At 37.7% G+C, this 16,255-nt stretch overlaps 1 protein-coding gene across 1 annotated transcript in view; it reads right to left on the bottom strand.

The window, feature by feature from the left end:
* Positions 1-11,480: 11,480 nt before the first annotated feature.
* HAVCR2 (hepatitis A virus cellular receptor 2) overlaps positions 11,481-16,255 on the bottom strand; it is a 36,200-nt gene continuing 31,425 nt past the window's right edge. Inside the window, exons 6-7 of the mRNA XM_006901984.1 lie at positions 15,932-15,968; positions 11,481-11,634 (exon numbers count right to left, since the gene is read on the bottom strand). Coding sequence (XP_006902046.1) covers positions 11,481-11,634; positions 15,932-15,968 — 191 coding nt within the window. The remainder of the gene's footprint in view (positions 11,635-15,931; positions 15,969-16,255) is intronic.

Genomic DNA, 16,255 nt, shown 5'->3' with positions numbered 1-16,255 from the left:
GAAAAGAATGGAGCAGAATGTACTGTGCCCTGATTTATAATTCATATGCACCTTTCAAGTATTATTAACATGTCAGTTAAAATGGCTATGTTTTTAAAGTTGTGTATGACTAGGCTAGGATATAAAGTGTGTGTGCAAGCTTTTATAGGAGCTTTGGTGGTAAAGCCCATAGTGTAGCCCTGCTAAACAGAAGACCACATGTTTCCAGCCATTTGCCTCCAAAGGAAAAATAAACAATCTCCTCCTTTAAGATGCACAGGCTCAGAAATTCTCATGCAGGGTCAGAATCAGGAATTGCCTGGATGGCAATGAGTTTCAGGGTTCTTCCAACTTTACTGAAATAAAGAATACTCCCTAAGGAATCAGTATCTCTACCTCTTCTGTTTTTTTCTTGGTTCCCATCCCCAACCCCCTCCAAAGCCAAAACAATGGACGCTGCCTGCTTAAATAAACAGTGATGACAACATCAAGGATTTATTTGTGGACCAAACTCTCACTTTCAACCAGGTGCACCCTGTGGCATGATCACACGAAGGTGAGGCCTCATGTCTGTTTTCTGGAAGACAAAAAGGTGAATCAGGACATAAAAGTGTTTGTTTATATTAGATGAGAAAAGTGCTATGTATGTTCCCAAAGCCAACACTTCTCAGAGCCAGGACTCTATGTTGGACTGGCCTCTGCAATAGCAATTACACTAAGTAGACACTGAGCTCTGATGAAACCCTTTTCTAATCCTTCCTGTTTATAGTGACAGCATGATGTTTTCAAACTGTATCAGCTCTTTTAACAAAACACATACATGATGAATAACAACATTTTATTGAGGCACTAACATGGAAATACTCTCAAAAAATAAGGAGTGAAAAAAGGAAATTCACAATAAATTTTCCAGGAACCTATTTTTATAAAAGCATGGTAACAAAAGGACAATACATATTATATATAATATATATAATAGATGTATGTGTGTATGTATGTGTGTGTATACACACACACACACACACACACACACATCTGTCTATAAGGAAAAATTATGGCAAAAGAACGGTGGTAGAGGTGATGGAGCCCTGAGGCACAATGGTAATGAAAAGGGTAGCAGCTCAGTCCAGCAGTTCTGCAGGAGCAAGACCTGATGAATTTACTGTTTGGATAAGATTGCAGCCTACACAACTCAGAGGAATAGTTCTACTCTGTCACATTGGGCTTGTTATGAGTTAGAATTGACTCAATAATAACCATCAACAATACCTGGTGGAGAAACAACATCCCACCCACCCTCTCTACTCTTTCTCTCATCTACTAACACCATAAAAAAAAAAAAAAAGCCTACCACCACCAACACCACCACCAAACCCAAAAATAATTTCATCTCACAATAACCCCATAGGATAGAAGAGATTGGACCTGCATGCTAAGGTTTCCAAAGCTGTGTTCTTCGTAAGAACAGACTGCCTCATCTTTCTCCCACCTTTGCCCCATGGTTTTCGGGTTAGCGGATGGGCACACACTGCCAACCTTTGGATTAGCAGGCAAGTGTTTAACCACTCAGCACCAGAGTTCTTGATAGTGAGATTGTTGTTGTTATGCACCCTCATGTCGAACCAACCCCAAAGCTGACCCTCCAGCAGGTTTTCAGAGTCAGTAAATCACAGGGAGTAATGTGCAAATTTTTCTCCCACAGCAACTGGTGGGTTTGGACCAAGTACCTTTGATTTGGCAGCTCAATTCCTTACCACTAAGCCAAAGAAGTTTTTACGACCCTGTGTGAGGTGGATTGACTCAGTGACTGGGGTCATCTGGATGGGTGTGTTGGAGGCAGTGCAATTGGCACAGGATAGAGCAGGGTTTAGGGTTGTACGCAGGGTTTCTGTGAGTCGCAGGCAACTTGACAGTACATAACAACAACAACATTATTGATATCACACATATGTAAACTTCTGCTGAAGATTATTTTTAAAATGTGCAGTATATTGACTAGGAGTGCCAGGAAATTAAGGTGAATGCTGCTAAGACCATTGGAACAAGGAATACCATTGCTAGAGTCTGGTGGATCTTGACTGGAAAAGGAGAATACCAGAAATATGTTGATTGTATAGTAGCTAAGGAGAGGCTGGGTGGACCATGGAAATTCAAAAAACACTCAATTGTGCTCATGGAAAACCTATATGTCTACCAAGAAGAAGTTTTTCGAACAGAATAAGGAAACACTGCATGGTTTAAAATCAAGTAAGGTGTGTGTCAGAGCTGTAGCTTTTCTCCGTACTTATTGTATGTTGAGCAAATCATTCATGAAGCAGGGCTATTATCTGATAGGGATCTGGAAAGACAGGGTAATGTTGGTCATAGTTCAGTGGTGATTAATTTTATAAAACATAATGAATGAGACCATGATTAGGGATGATAGAAGGAAAATTGATGCCTTTGAGCTTTGGTGCTGGAGAAGAGTTTTGAATATAACACGGACTATTAGGAGAACAACATCTTTGTCCCAGAGAGAGTGAAACCAGGCTGCTCATTGGAGGCAAAGATTCTGAAGTTTCGTCTGACATACTTTGGGCATCTTGCAAGGAGGGACCAGTCCTTGGAGAGGGACGTCATCCTTGGGAGGGTGGAGGGACAGCGCAAGAAAGGAAAACACTCAATGAGATGGATTGATTTAGTGACTAGAGTAACGAGGGTGGGTGTATCAGAGACAATAAGGTTGGCTCAGGATAGAAGAGGGTTCACAGCTGTTGTACACAGGGTCGCTGTGAGTTGCAATCGACTCAATGGCACATAACAACAACAACAATAAATGAAAATGTATGAAATGCAATGTGAGTGAATGATAGTTTGAATACACAATGCATACGAACCTTGTATGCAAACTAAACTTTAAAAAAGTTAAATAATAACAGTGGCATATTTGTCCTTTTATATTTGTCCTTTTGTGACCTTGGGGTTGGAGAAAACTGAGAAAAGAGGGGATAAATAATGTACACTGCATTGAAACAAATGAAGGAACGAACTGTTTAAAAGGAATATATGATTGGGTATTCTTTGCATGACAACAGCCCAGAATAAGAGCTGCATAGTAAAGCGGACTGGGGTGGGGGTGGGGAATTGTACAACAGTGAAAGAATTTTCTTTTCAAAGAGAAAAGCAAACTGGTGGGGGGGGGGGAAGGGGGGGAAATGTGCAACAATGAATGAATGGAAATCCAAGTTCTCCATTAATTTTCATTAAAATCTGAATTAGAAAAGTTAAATAAAATAAAAAAAGAAGCTGGAGAAGAGTGTGGCATCAGGATTATAGGAAGACGCATCAACAACCTATGTTATACAGATGACCTTGCTTGCTGAAAACAAAGAGAACTTGAAACACAGACTGAAGAATATCAAAGACTACAGCCCTTAGGATTTATTAAACCTCAATCAAGATAACAAAAATACAAAGCTATGTGTCCACGATGACTCAACAACATTTATTTATCAGTGGCATGTTTTATAAAAAAGTAATCAATGGTCTCCTGGGTAATGTATATAAAATTTAACAATCATAACAACCACCACAAAAAAAACCCCACACATATTCCAAAAGTTTGCATTTTCACAAAATCAGTTTTTTATATTTACATGTTATAATTTTCATGACCTAATTACCTAATAGTCCTTTTTTTTATTATTTGCAGATGACACAGACAAGGAAGCAATTTAGTTGCCTAAGGCCTTGTTCAGACATCTCCAAGAACCATGGAATATGGAAAATTATGTTGCAATGTATTAATGAATAAATAAAATTTACCTTGCAAAACCCTTATTTTCTTATAAAGTAAGATATGTAAGCAGACACATATGTATTTCTTTGAGGAACTGCTGTTAGAATCTCTGTCACTTGTATCCTGTCACGAATTCATTCAATATGTAGATAATAAGTGCTATATGCCGTAACAGCTTAGATTATCCTAGAGAGTTAAAATAAGTAGGTGTCAAAATAAAGGATTAGGGGAGCTCTGGTGGCCTAGTGGCAAGAAGCTGCACTGCAATCCCAGAGATATGTGGTTCGAATCCACCAGCTGCTCTGCCGGAGAAGGAGGGACCATCTCCTCCTGCACCAGTCAGGTCCAATCTGACGGTACACACACAGAAAAAATAATAAAATAAAAAAATATTTTTAAAAAATAAAGGATTAATATTTTGAAGAAAAAAAAAGTAGACAGCACTAAAAAATTATTTTCTATATAATCCAGAGTCTGGTTTGCTATAGTGCTGTTGTTGTTAGTTACAGTCCAGTCAGGAATGACTGACAGTGACCCTAGGAATGACAGACCTGAACTCTATCCTATTCTGTGCCATCCTCACAATCTCTGACTCACTTAAACCCATTGTTGCAGTCACTATATTAATCTATCTCACTGAGGGTCTTCCTCTCCTTCACTGACACTCCACCTTTCCAAAAATGTCTCTTCAAGGAACAGCCTCTCCTAATAACATACTCAAAGTATGTGAGACAGAATTCATCACTTTTTTCTCCTAGGAGCACTCTGGCTGCACATTTTCTAAGACGTATCTGTTGGTTCTTTAGGTGATCAATGGGATATTTAATGCTCTTCTCCAACACCACAACTCAAAGGCATCAATTCTTCCTATGCCATCCTTATTTCTTGTTCAGCTCTCAGATGCATAGAATGTGACTGAAAAAATCATGGTCTGAACCAGGCACACCTTTGCCTTTAAACTGACATCATTGGTGTTCAGTAAATTTGGACAGATCCATGACAGAGGACTTGCCCAGTGCAGTCCATCTCCTGATCTCTTGACTACTGTTATCAACAGTGTTTTATTATCCAAATAAGATGAGTTTCTTGACAATTTCAATCTTTCCTCCATCTATCATGATGTTGCTTATTGGCCCGATGATGAGGATTTTTTTCTTCTTGGTGTTGAGATGCAATCTTTATTAAAGGATGTAGTATCAATCACTACTCAATGTAATTTTCTCAGACACTACAGCTGCCCTGTTGAGCTCTAACTTTCTTATAATAAAAGCATTTGAGTATTTATATTTTTAGTGTTCTATCTCACTTTAAATTCTTATATAGCAGCAAACATATATTAGTCATTACTCATTCTACAAATACTTATTAAACAACTACCTCACATTGTTGTGTACCGTCAAGTCAGAACCAACCTATAGCTGACCTCTGGATTTTCACAGGCAGAGATTGCCATCTTTCTACAGAGGATCAGCTGGTGGATTCGAACCACTTGGTTTCAGGTTACCACATGCTGAGTATTTTATTTGATAACTTGGGTGTAGAATGAATGACAGAGTTTCCTTTCTAGTTGGAGGTCAGAGAATCACAGAAATTTAAACAAATAAGAAGGCTGTTTATCGTAATGTATGAACTTTGTGAAATAAACTGGACTGATTATGGGCAGAAGGCTACTTTAGGTAGATAAAGTGAACAGAGAACTCTCTGAAGGGATGTTTATGATGGGAACTGAAAGCCAAGAATTAGGCAGCGCTGCAAAAAAGTCAGAAGTATCCCCAAAAGAAGGAACAACCACTAAAAGGGTGCTGAAATCAGAAGAACGTGGTCTGTTCTAGAAGTTAAGAGGTCAGTGTGGCTAAAACAGAGAGAACAAGGTGACATTGGCAATCCAGAAGCCCAACTCCGTGGGAAGCTATGGAAAAGTTTTTAAGAATAGTAAAATCTAAGCTGGTAATTAATATCTATTTATATTTATTTATATATAAATATAGATTAGAGATAGAGAGATATAGATATAGATGATATAGATATAGATGATAGAGACAGAGATAGAGATAGAGATAAATAATATATAAATATATATACACACACACACATATACATATATATATAGCTATGTAGAAAGAAGCAGGAGTGGAATACATTTCCTAAACAGCATGCCTTTGGAAACTCTATGAACTTTGAGAAACAATAGTTATATAGTTATTTGTTGTTGTTGTTGTTGTTATGTGCCGTCGAGTCGTTTGCGGCTCATCGCGACCCTATGTACAACAGCCCTAAACCCTGCTCTATCCTGTGCCAATCTCATTGGCTCTGACACACCCATCCCGATTACCCCAGTCACTGAATCAATCCACCTCATAGAGGGTCTTAGTTGTTATAATTATAGAAAGGCTTCAGGTCTTTTGTTCATAAGGTCACTAATGAGTCGTGCTCAACTCAATGACAATCAGTAACAACATGTAGAAAAAGCACTATTGAGAGAGCAAAAATAAAATAAGGAGATACCAATTAGGAAGGATTTCCAATTTTTTATACCAATTTCAATGCATTTGAGCTGTGATGTTGGAGAAAAGTGCTGAATTCCAAAAAGAATCAACAGATTAGTTTTAGAGAAAGGGCAACCAGGGTGTTCCTTGGAGGCAGGATGGTGAAGCTTCGTCTCACATGTTGTGATCCAAGTAGCCTGGATCACTATGAGTCATACTCGATTCAACAGTACTTAACAACAACAGCAATTAAGAAGTTCATTTTTTGGATAAAAAGATAGGAATAAGTGGTTACAGAAACTAGGCTTTTAAGAATCATTTGATTGGGTTTTTCATTTAATCTTAGTCTCAAAAACATTTTTAAATATATATTTTTCATTAAAAGAAGATCGCTCAAATTAAAAAAAAAATCTAAAATGACTTCCTTGAAAAAAGTACACATTTACTTAGCAAGCTTGTTTAAAATATTATACTTTTGCAGTCATATTACATAAGACAGAACCATATCCTTTGACACAAGAATTCCATACCCAGACATTTTGGCATTGAAAGGTTGCAAATGCATATATGTTTGAAATGGAAAGATTATCTCTAGAAACCTGTTAAATGAAACCTATTCATTCAAACCTGTACATAGCAGAAATTGTTCAACAAAGTGTGTACCTGTTGTTGTTGTTGTAATGTGCCCTCAAGTCTCCTGCAACTCATAGCAGCCCTATGTACAACAGCCCTAAATCCTGCTCTGTCCTGTGTCAATCTCAGGACAGAGATTACTCCACTCCAGTCACTGAATCAATCCACCTCATAAAGGGTCTTCCCCTTCTGTGCTGTCCCCTCCACCCTCCCAAGCATGATGTCTTTCTCCAAAGACCAGTCCCTCCTTAAAACATGTCCAAAGTGTGTCAGATGAAGCCCCAAAAAGCTGTGCCTCCAAGGAGTAGCCTGATAAAACTCTCTCCAAGAGGAACCTGTTCGTTTTCTTAGCAGTCCATGGTACACTCAATACTCTTCCCCAGCACCACAGCTCAAAAGCATCAATTCTTCTTGTATCATCCCTAGTCATTGTCCAGCTCTCTGATGCATAACAAGTGATTGCAAAAACGATGGCCTGTATCAGGAGCACCTCAGTCACCATTGCTCTTCAGTACTTTGGAGAGGTCCCTAACAGCAGACTTTCCCATCTATGCTGAAAACCCATTGTCTTCACAGAAGAGTGATAAACAATCTCCTCTTGTGTGATGTACTGCATCTGAAAACCCACTGGAGGGTTAGTGAAGAATCTATTCAGACTTCACAATACATAATAACAGCATTGCCTTCAAGCTGAAACTGACTTATAGCTGATCCTCCAGTGGGTTTTTGGAGGCTATAAATCATGTGAGAGAAGATTGTCTGGCGCCCTTCTCTTTCGGAGCAGCTAGTAGATTCAAACTGGGTTAACAGCACAGCTCTCTGGTGGCCTAGTAAGTTCGGTAAGCTGGCATTGCACTGAGCATCTCTGTTAATTCTAATTCACCAGTGGCTCCTAGGGAGGAAGATGGGTACTCTCTTCCTAAGTGATTTACAGCCTTTGAAAATGCAGTGGAGGGTCAGGAATGTATGAGTCAGTTCCAGTTCAACAACAATGAGATTTTTTATATATAAAAAAGATATTTTATTTTTTATATTCTGATATAAAACAATAGTAGATGTGATGGTTAACATTATGTGTCAATGTGGTCATGACTCTCAGTATAACATAATTATTCTAAATATTGTACATTCTACTTTTAAGATATTAATGAAGCAGGGTTAGAGGCAGTTATGGATTGATATGATCAGTAGTATGGCTGCATTTGAACATATTCATGGACTCTGGCAAAGCTAGTGAGTTGTTGCCAATTTGGATCCTGACTTAAACCTCCAGCCTTAAATCACTGGCCTTCCTCCCTTATGAATATTGGACTTGTTAGCCTGCAGAACCAACAGTCTTTACTACTATATGCTGACCTTAAACTGCTTAGTCTCTGCAGATGTCTCTCTCTTGAAGTCTGACCAGTTGACCTGGGACTTGTCACCTTCTATAAGCCGGATGAACCATTTCCCTAAAATGTCTCCCTCTCCTTACCCATACACTTAAAATGTATCTAGCCAGAATGAGGATCTAGTTGTACCAGAAACATAAAATACATCCAGACTTACACTAAGAAAAGAATGTAAATTTCCTGATCAATAGTTTTACGTTATCAATAATTCTCTGTTCAAATGGCAATACTTTAGATGCATTCAATTAAACAAAATGTTGTTGTTTGCTGGGTGCTCTCGAGTTGGAAGCAACTCATTGCTGACCCTCCAGCAGGTTTTCAGAGGCTGTAAATTGCATGGAAGGAGAGCAGCTGGTGAACACAAACTATATGCCTTACGGTTAGCAGTACAGCTCTTTAACCACCAGAGCTCTCTAATTAAATTAACTCTATTTCTTACTTTTATGTCTTATATTGTAACTAATAGGAAATTTTAAATTCTATTGTCTTTTTTAAGGCAGTCTAAACAGATGTATATCAAAGTAATACTGATTATTCTTGAGGAGTGTGTGTGAGAAAAAGAAAGGTTTAATGGGGAAGACAGGAAAAGAGACTTTAAGCTCTAACTTAATTCTGAATTATTAAAAAAAAGCATTTCATCTCAAATTTTAAAATCATGTAATGAGAACCAAATAAAGTCTATAATTTAGTTTGCAATTTGGAACTAATGTTAATTATTTCTAGATTTGGTGAGTGTATTGTGATTACTCAAGCTGTTGAACCCTGGTATCTTAGAGGATAAAATACTTGGCTGCTAACCTCAAGGTCAGCAATTTGAATCTTCCAAATGCTCTACAGGACGTAGATGTGACAGTACATACTTCCATAGAGATTACAGCCTTGGAAACCTTATGAAAGGAAGTTGTGATAATGGGCAGAGCAAAAATGACTCCACTTTGAATATAAAACAGCCTCATTAGTCTTCATTTAATTGCTGATTTTCTTGGATTCTAAGGTTCTTCTTTTTCCTCTCTCATTCTCTAGCTCTGTTTTTAATATGTTTAGTGGATGTCAATCTCTATCCTACTCCTTTGAAGAAGAACAATTTGACAGATCAACTATTTAGAACTCTGGAGTCAGCAAGACTGAGGCAAGCTGAATTTCAGCCCTCATTCCCATGGGCTGAAGATCAGAAATGGAAGAGAAAGTCATACTTCCTGCCCTTTTTACTCTTATTTTCATGAGCCTTGTACTTTGCTGTATCTCAGATTATGTTAATATCTACTTGACTACTTCCACTTTTTTATTTTTCTTTGTTTGAATCCTGTATCAGCTATCTATCATAACTTAGCTTTCAGCAATAGCGTAGACTTAGAGGTATCCAAACCTTGTCTGTCTCTCATTGATATGCATCTCCAAATAAAACTGTACCTCGGTTATCTAGTACTACTGTGAAGAGAGATGTCACAAATCAATGGTTTTAACAAACAAATATTTCCTTTCTGTTTTGGAAGCTAGAAATCCAAATTCGTTGTGTCAGGTCTAGGGGAAGGCCTGTTCTATCAGAGGTGGACAAAACTCTTGTTTCCTTCAGCATCTGTATACCAGGCATCCCTTGGAGAACTTCAAGATTCCTTCATCCCTCCAGTGTCAAAGAGCTCCTTGCACTGATACCGGAGTCGAAAAGCATGAGCTCCACTCCTGGCAAGTCTTTCTTGGTGGTACTAAGGTCACTTTCTCTCAATTAACTTTTATCACACAGGCCACACCCTAGTGAAGCTTCCCTTGTTGTGATGGAGTTAAGGAGAGTTGCAATCCATCCTTAATCCTTGTATAACTCTTTAGTTTATTAGATCATGAGGGATTATTATACAGCTTCTGCATTATGTAAGTATATACATGTATTTGAGCAGGAACACCTTTAATATTTGATGAATTTTAGATGCAAATAAATAAGTGAGAAAAAATAATAAGAATCTAACAATCAACCAACAAGGCTGGCAAAACCAAACCCACAGCTGTCAAATGAATTCCTCCATAGAGCAATCCTCTCTCTCTAGAGTCTTTGAGGTTTAACAGAGAACGTTCTTTCTTCATCTTCTCCCAATATGACTGATAGTCTCAAACTACCAACTTTTTGAGCTGTTTAACAGGTAGGGTACTACACCAACAGAGTTCTTTAAACAGATCTGCTTAATTAGTAATTCTCATTCAAAGTTCTAATATACCCTAAAACAAATGACCCCAAATAACCCTACTAATATAGTATCCTTTATAAGCACATTTGCTGAAATTAAGCAGACAGGATAACTAAAAGAGGTCTGGTAGTACAGCGTTTATGTTCTTGGCTTTTAACCAAAAGTCCACCAGTTCAAACTCACGAGAAGTTCCACAGAAAAGACTTGGCAATCTGCTTCCATAAATGTTACTGAGCAAATCTTAAGGAAAGTTCTATTTTGTTCTATAGAGTTATTATGAGTTGTAAATCAACTTCCTGATGACAAGAATGATTTGAGAATCCAGAAAAAAGGAGCCAAGATGACACAATGGTTAAGTGTTAAATGCTAAAAAAAAAAAAAAGGTCAGTGCTTTAAACCTATCATGTGCTCCACAGGAACAAGATGTGACAATCTGCTCCCATAAAGATAATCAGCCTTAGAAACGATATAGGGAAATTCTGTCCTCTCGTTTCATTGTGTGTCTGAAACTATTGGAGCAAAGCAAAACAAGTTGGATTTATGTTTTATTTTATAAATACAGAAGTCGGTTTTGGTCTATCATATAGAAGTCTATCGCTGATCAAGGCTTCTAACAGATTTACTCTGGTTCAATCCCTGCTGAGAATTTTCATTTCCACACCAGATAAAGTAAATAAAAATTTACATTTTAATCACCTGTTGCTTTTGTTAAATTGTAAGATTATAATGCTATACATGAGAAGTGAAAATGCAAATACTCAGCAGAGGTCTCACCCAGAATGAACTGGTTCAAAACCCCTTCCAGCTCTACCTCTACTGGCTCAGATAATCAAGCACCCAAAGTTCAGTGTAGTTCACTATCCATGTGAGCCAAATACATTCAGAAAATGAGGAAACTGCTCCATAGCCTTGGACAAAACCTCTAAAAACCAATCAGCTAACACATTGCCTAGTTTCCTAGTTTTTAGGAAGATAACAATAGCACAAAAATGAAGGGGTCAGATCCAAAGATCTAAAAGGCAATGACCCAGCATTGTCAGGGCTGCTGTTCTTCTCTGATGGAGCAGTAATACTGATTCGAATCCTCCAGTTCATAAATATTCTCTTCAATGATGTAGATATTTTCCTCTGAGTGCATCCTTGCTGCATTTGCAAAGCCGGAGGGAGGAGTGTTGGCCATAGAGATGAGGCTGTGGAATGCAATATTGGGGTTCAGTTAGTAATTCTGGAGGCAATGTGTAGACAAAGAGTAGATTTTGCTGGAAATATAGCAACACTATGGAGATCCTCATCAAGGTTCATAGTGGAGGAAACCATTAAATAACCAATAAATTTTAGCAAACAATTCAGAAAATTCAAATTCATGTTAATTTTCTGAGGCATTAAAAATAATCCTAAGCAATATGCCTCTGGAAACTCTTTGAACTTTGATAAATGTTGATAGTTGTAGAGGGGCTTCAGGCCTTTTGTTCATAGGGTCACTATAATCATGCTCAACTCGAAGGCAATCATCAACAACATGTCTAAGATGATGTTCTTATTCCTAGGACAAAATGCCTGCAACTTCATTACGAATTATTTGAAAAGAATAGGTATAGAAATCGAAAAACAGATCAAAGCCACATGTCAACATGTTACATAATGAGTTTAGGTGAAGGATTCTATTATTATTATTATTATTATTAATTATTATTATTATTTTAATTCTTCCATGGGCCTGGACAATTCAGAAAGTAAAAGAAATAAATATCCTGTGAATCTATCAGTCTTTTTAAAAAAAAGCAAAAGAAAGTAGTTGAGAGATAGAGAAGATCCACACTGGTGACTTTCATTTGTCACAGAGTAAAAATGGCGTTTCCAAATCCAAGAAGTTATGAGTTTAAATTTTTACTTTGTCACTTAGCAAACACATGACCTTAAATAAGTTTGAAGGTTTGTTTCTTTTTAAAAAATGCATTCATCCAAGAAATATTTTGTTCATTCATTGAAGAAATATTAATCTCTCTATTCATTCAAGATAAACTCAGCTATTATAGGAAGCTGCAGATACAGCAGTGAATAAAGCACACAAAACCCCCCAAAAAGTTGCTCATTAGTTTGGCGTTTTCTCAAAAAGCTGAACATAGAAACTCCATATGACCCAGTTACTCCACCACTAAGGATATACCCTAAGGAAATTAGAACTGAGACACAAAAGGAGATTTGTACAGAAATGTTCATAGCATCATTATTCACTATCTAAAGAACAAGAGAACAACCCAAATGCCCAACCACAACCAAATGAGAAATGTGGTACATTCACACAATGGAATACTATGCAGCATTCAGAAGCAACAATTTTGACAATTAGGGTTACTCACTAGTATACTGAGAAATGAGTTTAACGATTTTGAAAAGTACATGACTTGGGAGAGACTGGAGAGCATTATGCTGAGGGAAGTAACTCAGTCTCATAAGAACAAATACTGAAGAAGACCATTATCGTAAGCTGGAGTCAGAAAATTAAAGGGTAAGTATGTGCTCAGAATTTCTTAAGCTCAAGGAACTGAAGAACAAATTCAAGCCTCAAGTTGCAATACTTAAGGATGCTTTGAGCAGAATATTAAATGATCCAGGAAGCATTAAAAGAAGATAGAAAGAGTATAGAGAGTCACTGTATCAAAAGGAGCTGGCAGACACAGAATTTCAACAAACAATGTACAATCAAGATCCTTTGGTGATAAAGGAAGAAGTTCAAGCTACTCTAAAAAAATTGGCAAAAACAAGGCCCCAGTAATTGATGGTATACCAATTGATATATTTCAACAACCAGATGCTGCCCTAGATGTGCTCACAAAGTTATGCCAAGAAAGCTGGAGGACAACCACCTGGCCAATTGACTGGAAGAGATTTGTATTTGTTCCCATTCCAAAGAAAGGTGATTCAAGAGAGTGTGGAAATTATCAAACAATATCATTAATATCACATGCAAACAAGATTCTGCTGAAGATTATCCAAAAATGACTGGAACAACATATCAACAGAGAACTGCCAGAAGTGCAGGCTGGGTTTAGAAGAGGCCATGGTACTAGGGATATTGTTGCTAATATTAGATGGATCTTGGCTGAAAGCAAGGACTACCAGAGGAATGTCTATCTGTGTTTCATTGACTATGCAAAGGCATTTGACTGTGTGGACCACAACAAACAGTGGCTGACTCTGACAAGAATGGGAATCACAGAGTACTTGATCATGCTAATGCGAAACCTATACCTGGACCAGGTGGCAGTCATCAGAACAGTAAGGGAACACTGTATGGTTCATATTGGGAAGAGTGTACCCAAGGGATGTATCCCATCTCCATACCATTTCAATTTGTATTTAGAACAGATCATCTGGGAGGCTGGGCTCTGTAAGGAGAAATGTGGCATCAGGATTGGAGGAAGACTCATCAACAATCTGTGTTATGCAGATGACACAACCCTGCTTGCTGAAACTGAGAAGGACCTGAAGTGCTTGCTACAGAAGGTCAAGGACTGCAGCCTTCCATATGGATTGAAGATCAATATCAAGAAAACAATGATTCTCACCACTGGGCCAATTGGCAGCATTGTGATGGAAGGTGAAGAGATTGAGATTGTAAACAGCTTTAGTTTGCTTGGCTCCACAATCAACACTCTTGGCACCAGCAGCCAGAAAAATTAAGAGGTATTGCATTGGGAAAGTCTTCTTTCAGAGACCTCTCCAAAGTACTGAACAGCATTGTGATGGAAGGTGAAGAGATTGAGATTGTAAACAGCTTTAGTTTGCTTGGCTCCACAGTTGCATCTCTTACTACCCGCAGCCAGAAAATCAAAAGACATTGCATTGGGAAAGTCTTCTTTCAGGAATCTCTAGAGTACAGAAGAGCAACAGTGTCAGTCTGGAGACTAAGGTGTGTCTGATACAGGCTATGTATGAGTCACAGGTGACTCGATGGCACATAACAACAACAACTAGTAAAACGTGTATGGGAGTCCAAGGGAGGAGGGGATGGTGGCAGAAGGGTGATGATAGGTAGGACGGAAACCAGAGTGTCACCAATTTAGTGGGTATAAGGAGGAGGTAAAGGAAATGGGAAAGATACAGTGGGGATCTGAAAAGATGAGGTAATGCTGGGCATAGTCCAATGGTGATTAATTTTATGAAAGACAATGTATGGGAATGATTATATGAAATTAACATCAACTGAAGGAAAGTAGAGGGGAATCTGGATAAAGAAAAAAACTTATAGAAAAGTTGCCTATTACTAAACTTTGTGCCTTAATATGCTAATATGCTAATGTGTAGAATGGTAATAATAGACACTCTAACTCACAGGTGAAGCACATATTAATTTAATCATCAGCTCTTTCTCAGGCATGCACTGGTCCTGTGCATAAATACATAGTTAATAAATATATCAGACAAATTTCTAATTTTCTGAAAGGTTTATAAGTTATAAATAAAGATGAGCACCTGTCAAGTACTTTTTTATTATTTGCAATGATACCTATGAACATCAGTACATTACAATATTTCTGCTGTAATGAAGAGTACTGACGTGAAAAGTCTGAAACCATCTGACATTTAATGCCTTTAATGTAGGCTGTCTGATCTTCATAATTCAATATATTTTCTGTAGCCTAAAAGTTTTCAATTATTGGTGGATGAATAACATTTAATGGATTGTCATTATTTTCCTTTGAGACATATTGCATTTTGCTTATATTTCAAATGTCACGACACTCTAGTTAAAATTATGTAAAATATGTCTGTCCGGAATGGATGTTTGTGTGTACACATTCATGTATATTAGCAGGAATGGAGACCAAATACAGGAATACAGTAGACCAGTAGATTTTCAACCAATGCCGTCACATTGGAATCATTAGGGGAAGTTTGAGAAAAATACCTCCTTTAGACTCAGGCCTAGAGAATCTAATTCCACTGCTCTGGGGTGGGCATTTTGTCTGTATTTTACATGTCCCAGGTGTATCTAGTAGGTAGCCAGCTTAGAGAGCAACTTAACTGAGCTGTCAAGACCCCGGAAGAAGGTCTGTGTTTCTTAAAATTTCATTTCATCAGAAAAATAAAACAGAAAAACATTAGTGAAGAAATAAATGAGCATTTTTTATTAATGGGGAGATAATTTCTATACCCTAAATTTAGAACTAAGTTAAAATGATTAAGAAGTTAAAAAGGCATCTCAATTTCAAGTCTTCTAGCAGGTTCAGTTACCCTGCTGAGGACATTGCTAGTGGGTCCTTGTTAAAATGTAGATTCTGAGTAAGTATTAGCTGAGGTGGAAATGCAAAACTTCAGTAGAAGGCCAAATCAGAATGGAGCCATTCTAGATTCTAGCTGAATTTGCATTTTCTAACTTAGGCTTTAAAAAAAAGAAGAACTACAAACTTAGATATCAAAGCCAGAAAGCAAGATTTCTCAAAGCAAAGATCAAGGCTACAGCTCTCATCTAATTATCCTTACCTTGAGTTAGGTACTGTGTCTTTCTTGTAAGAATACCCTAGAGGAAAGAGGGAAAGAAAATCAGTACCAGTGTTTTCCTAAAGTAAATATAAGTCAGGGTTGGTGGAAGATCTATTAACGATCTGTGTTATGCAGATGACAAAACCCTGCTTACTGAAAGTGAGGAGGACCTGAAATGCTTGATGCAGAGGTTTAAGGACTGCAGCCTTCAGTATGGATTGAATCTCAATGTCAAGAAGACAAAGATTCTCACCACTGGACCAATTGGCAGCATCAGGATGGATGGTGAAGAGACTGAGATTGTTAACAACTTTAGTCTGCTTG

The sequence above is a fragment of the Elephantulus edwardii genome, unplaced genomic scaffold (genome assembly GCF_000299155.1).
Source record: "Elephantulus edwardii isolate Elephantulus edwardi_28Jun2011 unplaced genomic scaffold, EleEdw1.0 scaffold00354, whole genome shotgun sequence".
Lineage (NCBI taxonomy): Eukaryota > Metazoa > Chordata > Mammalia > Macroscelidea > Macroscelididae > Elephantulus > Elephantulus edwardii.
The sequence above is the reverse complement of the archived record's forward strand: the minus strand, read 5'-3'. Positions and strand labels throughout refer to the sequence as shown.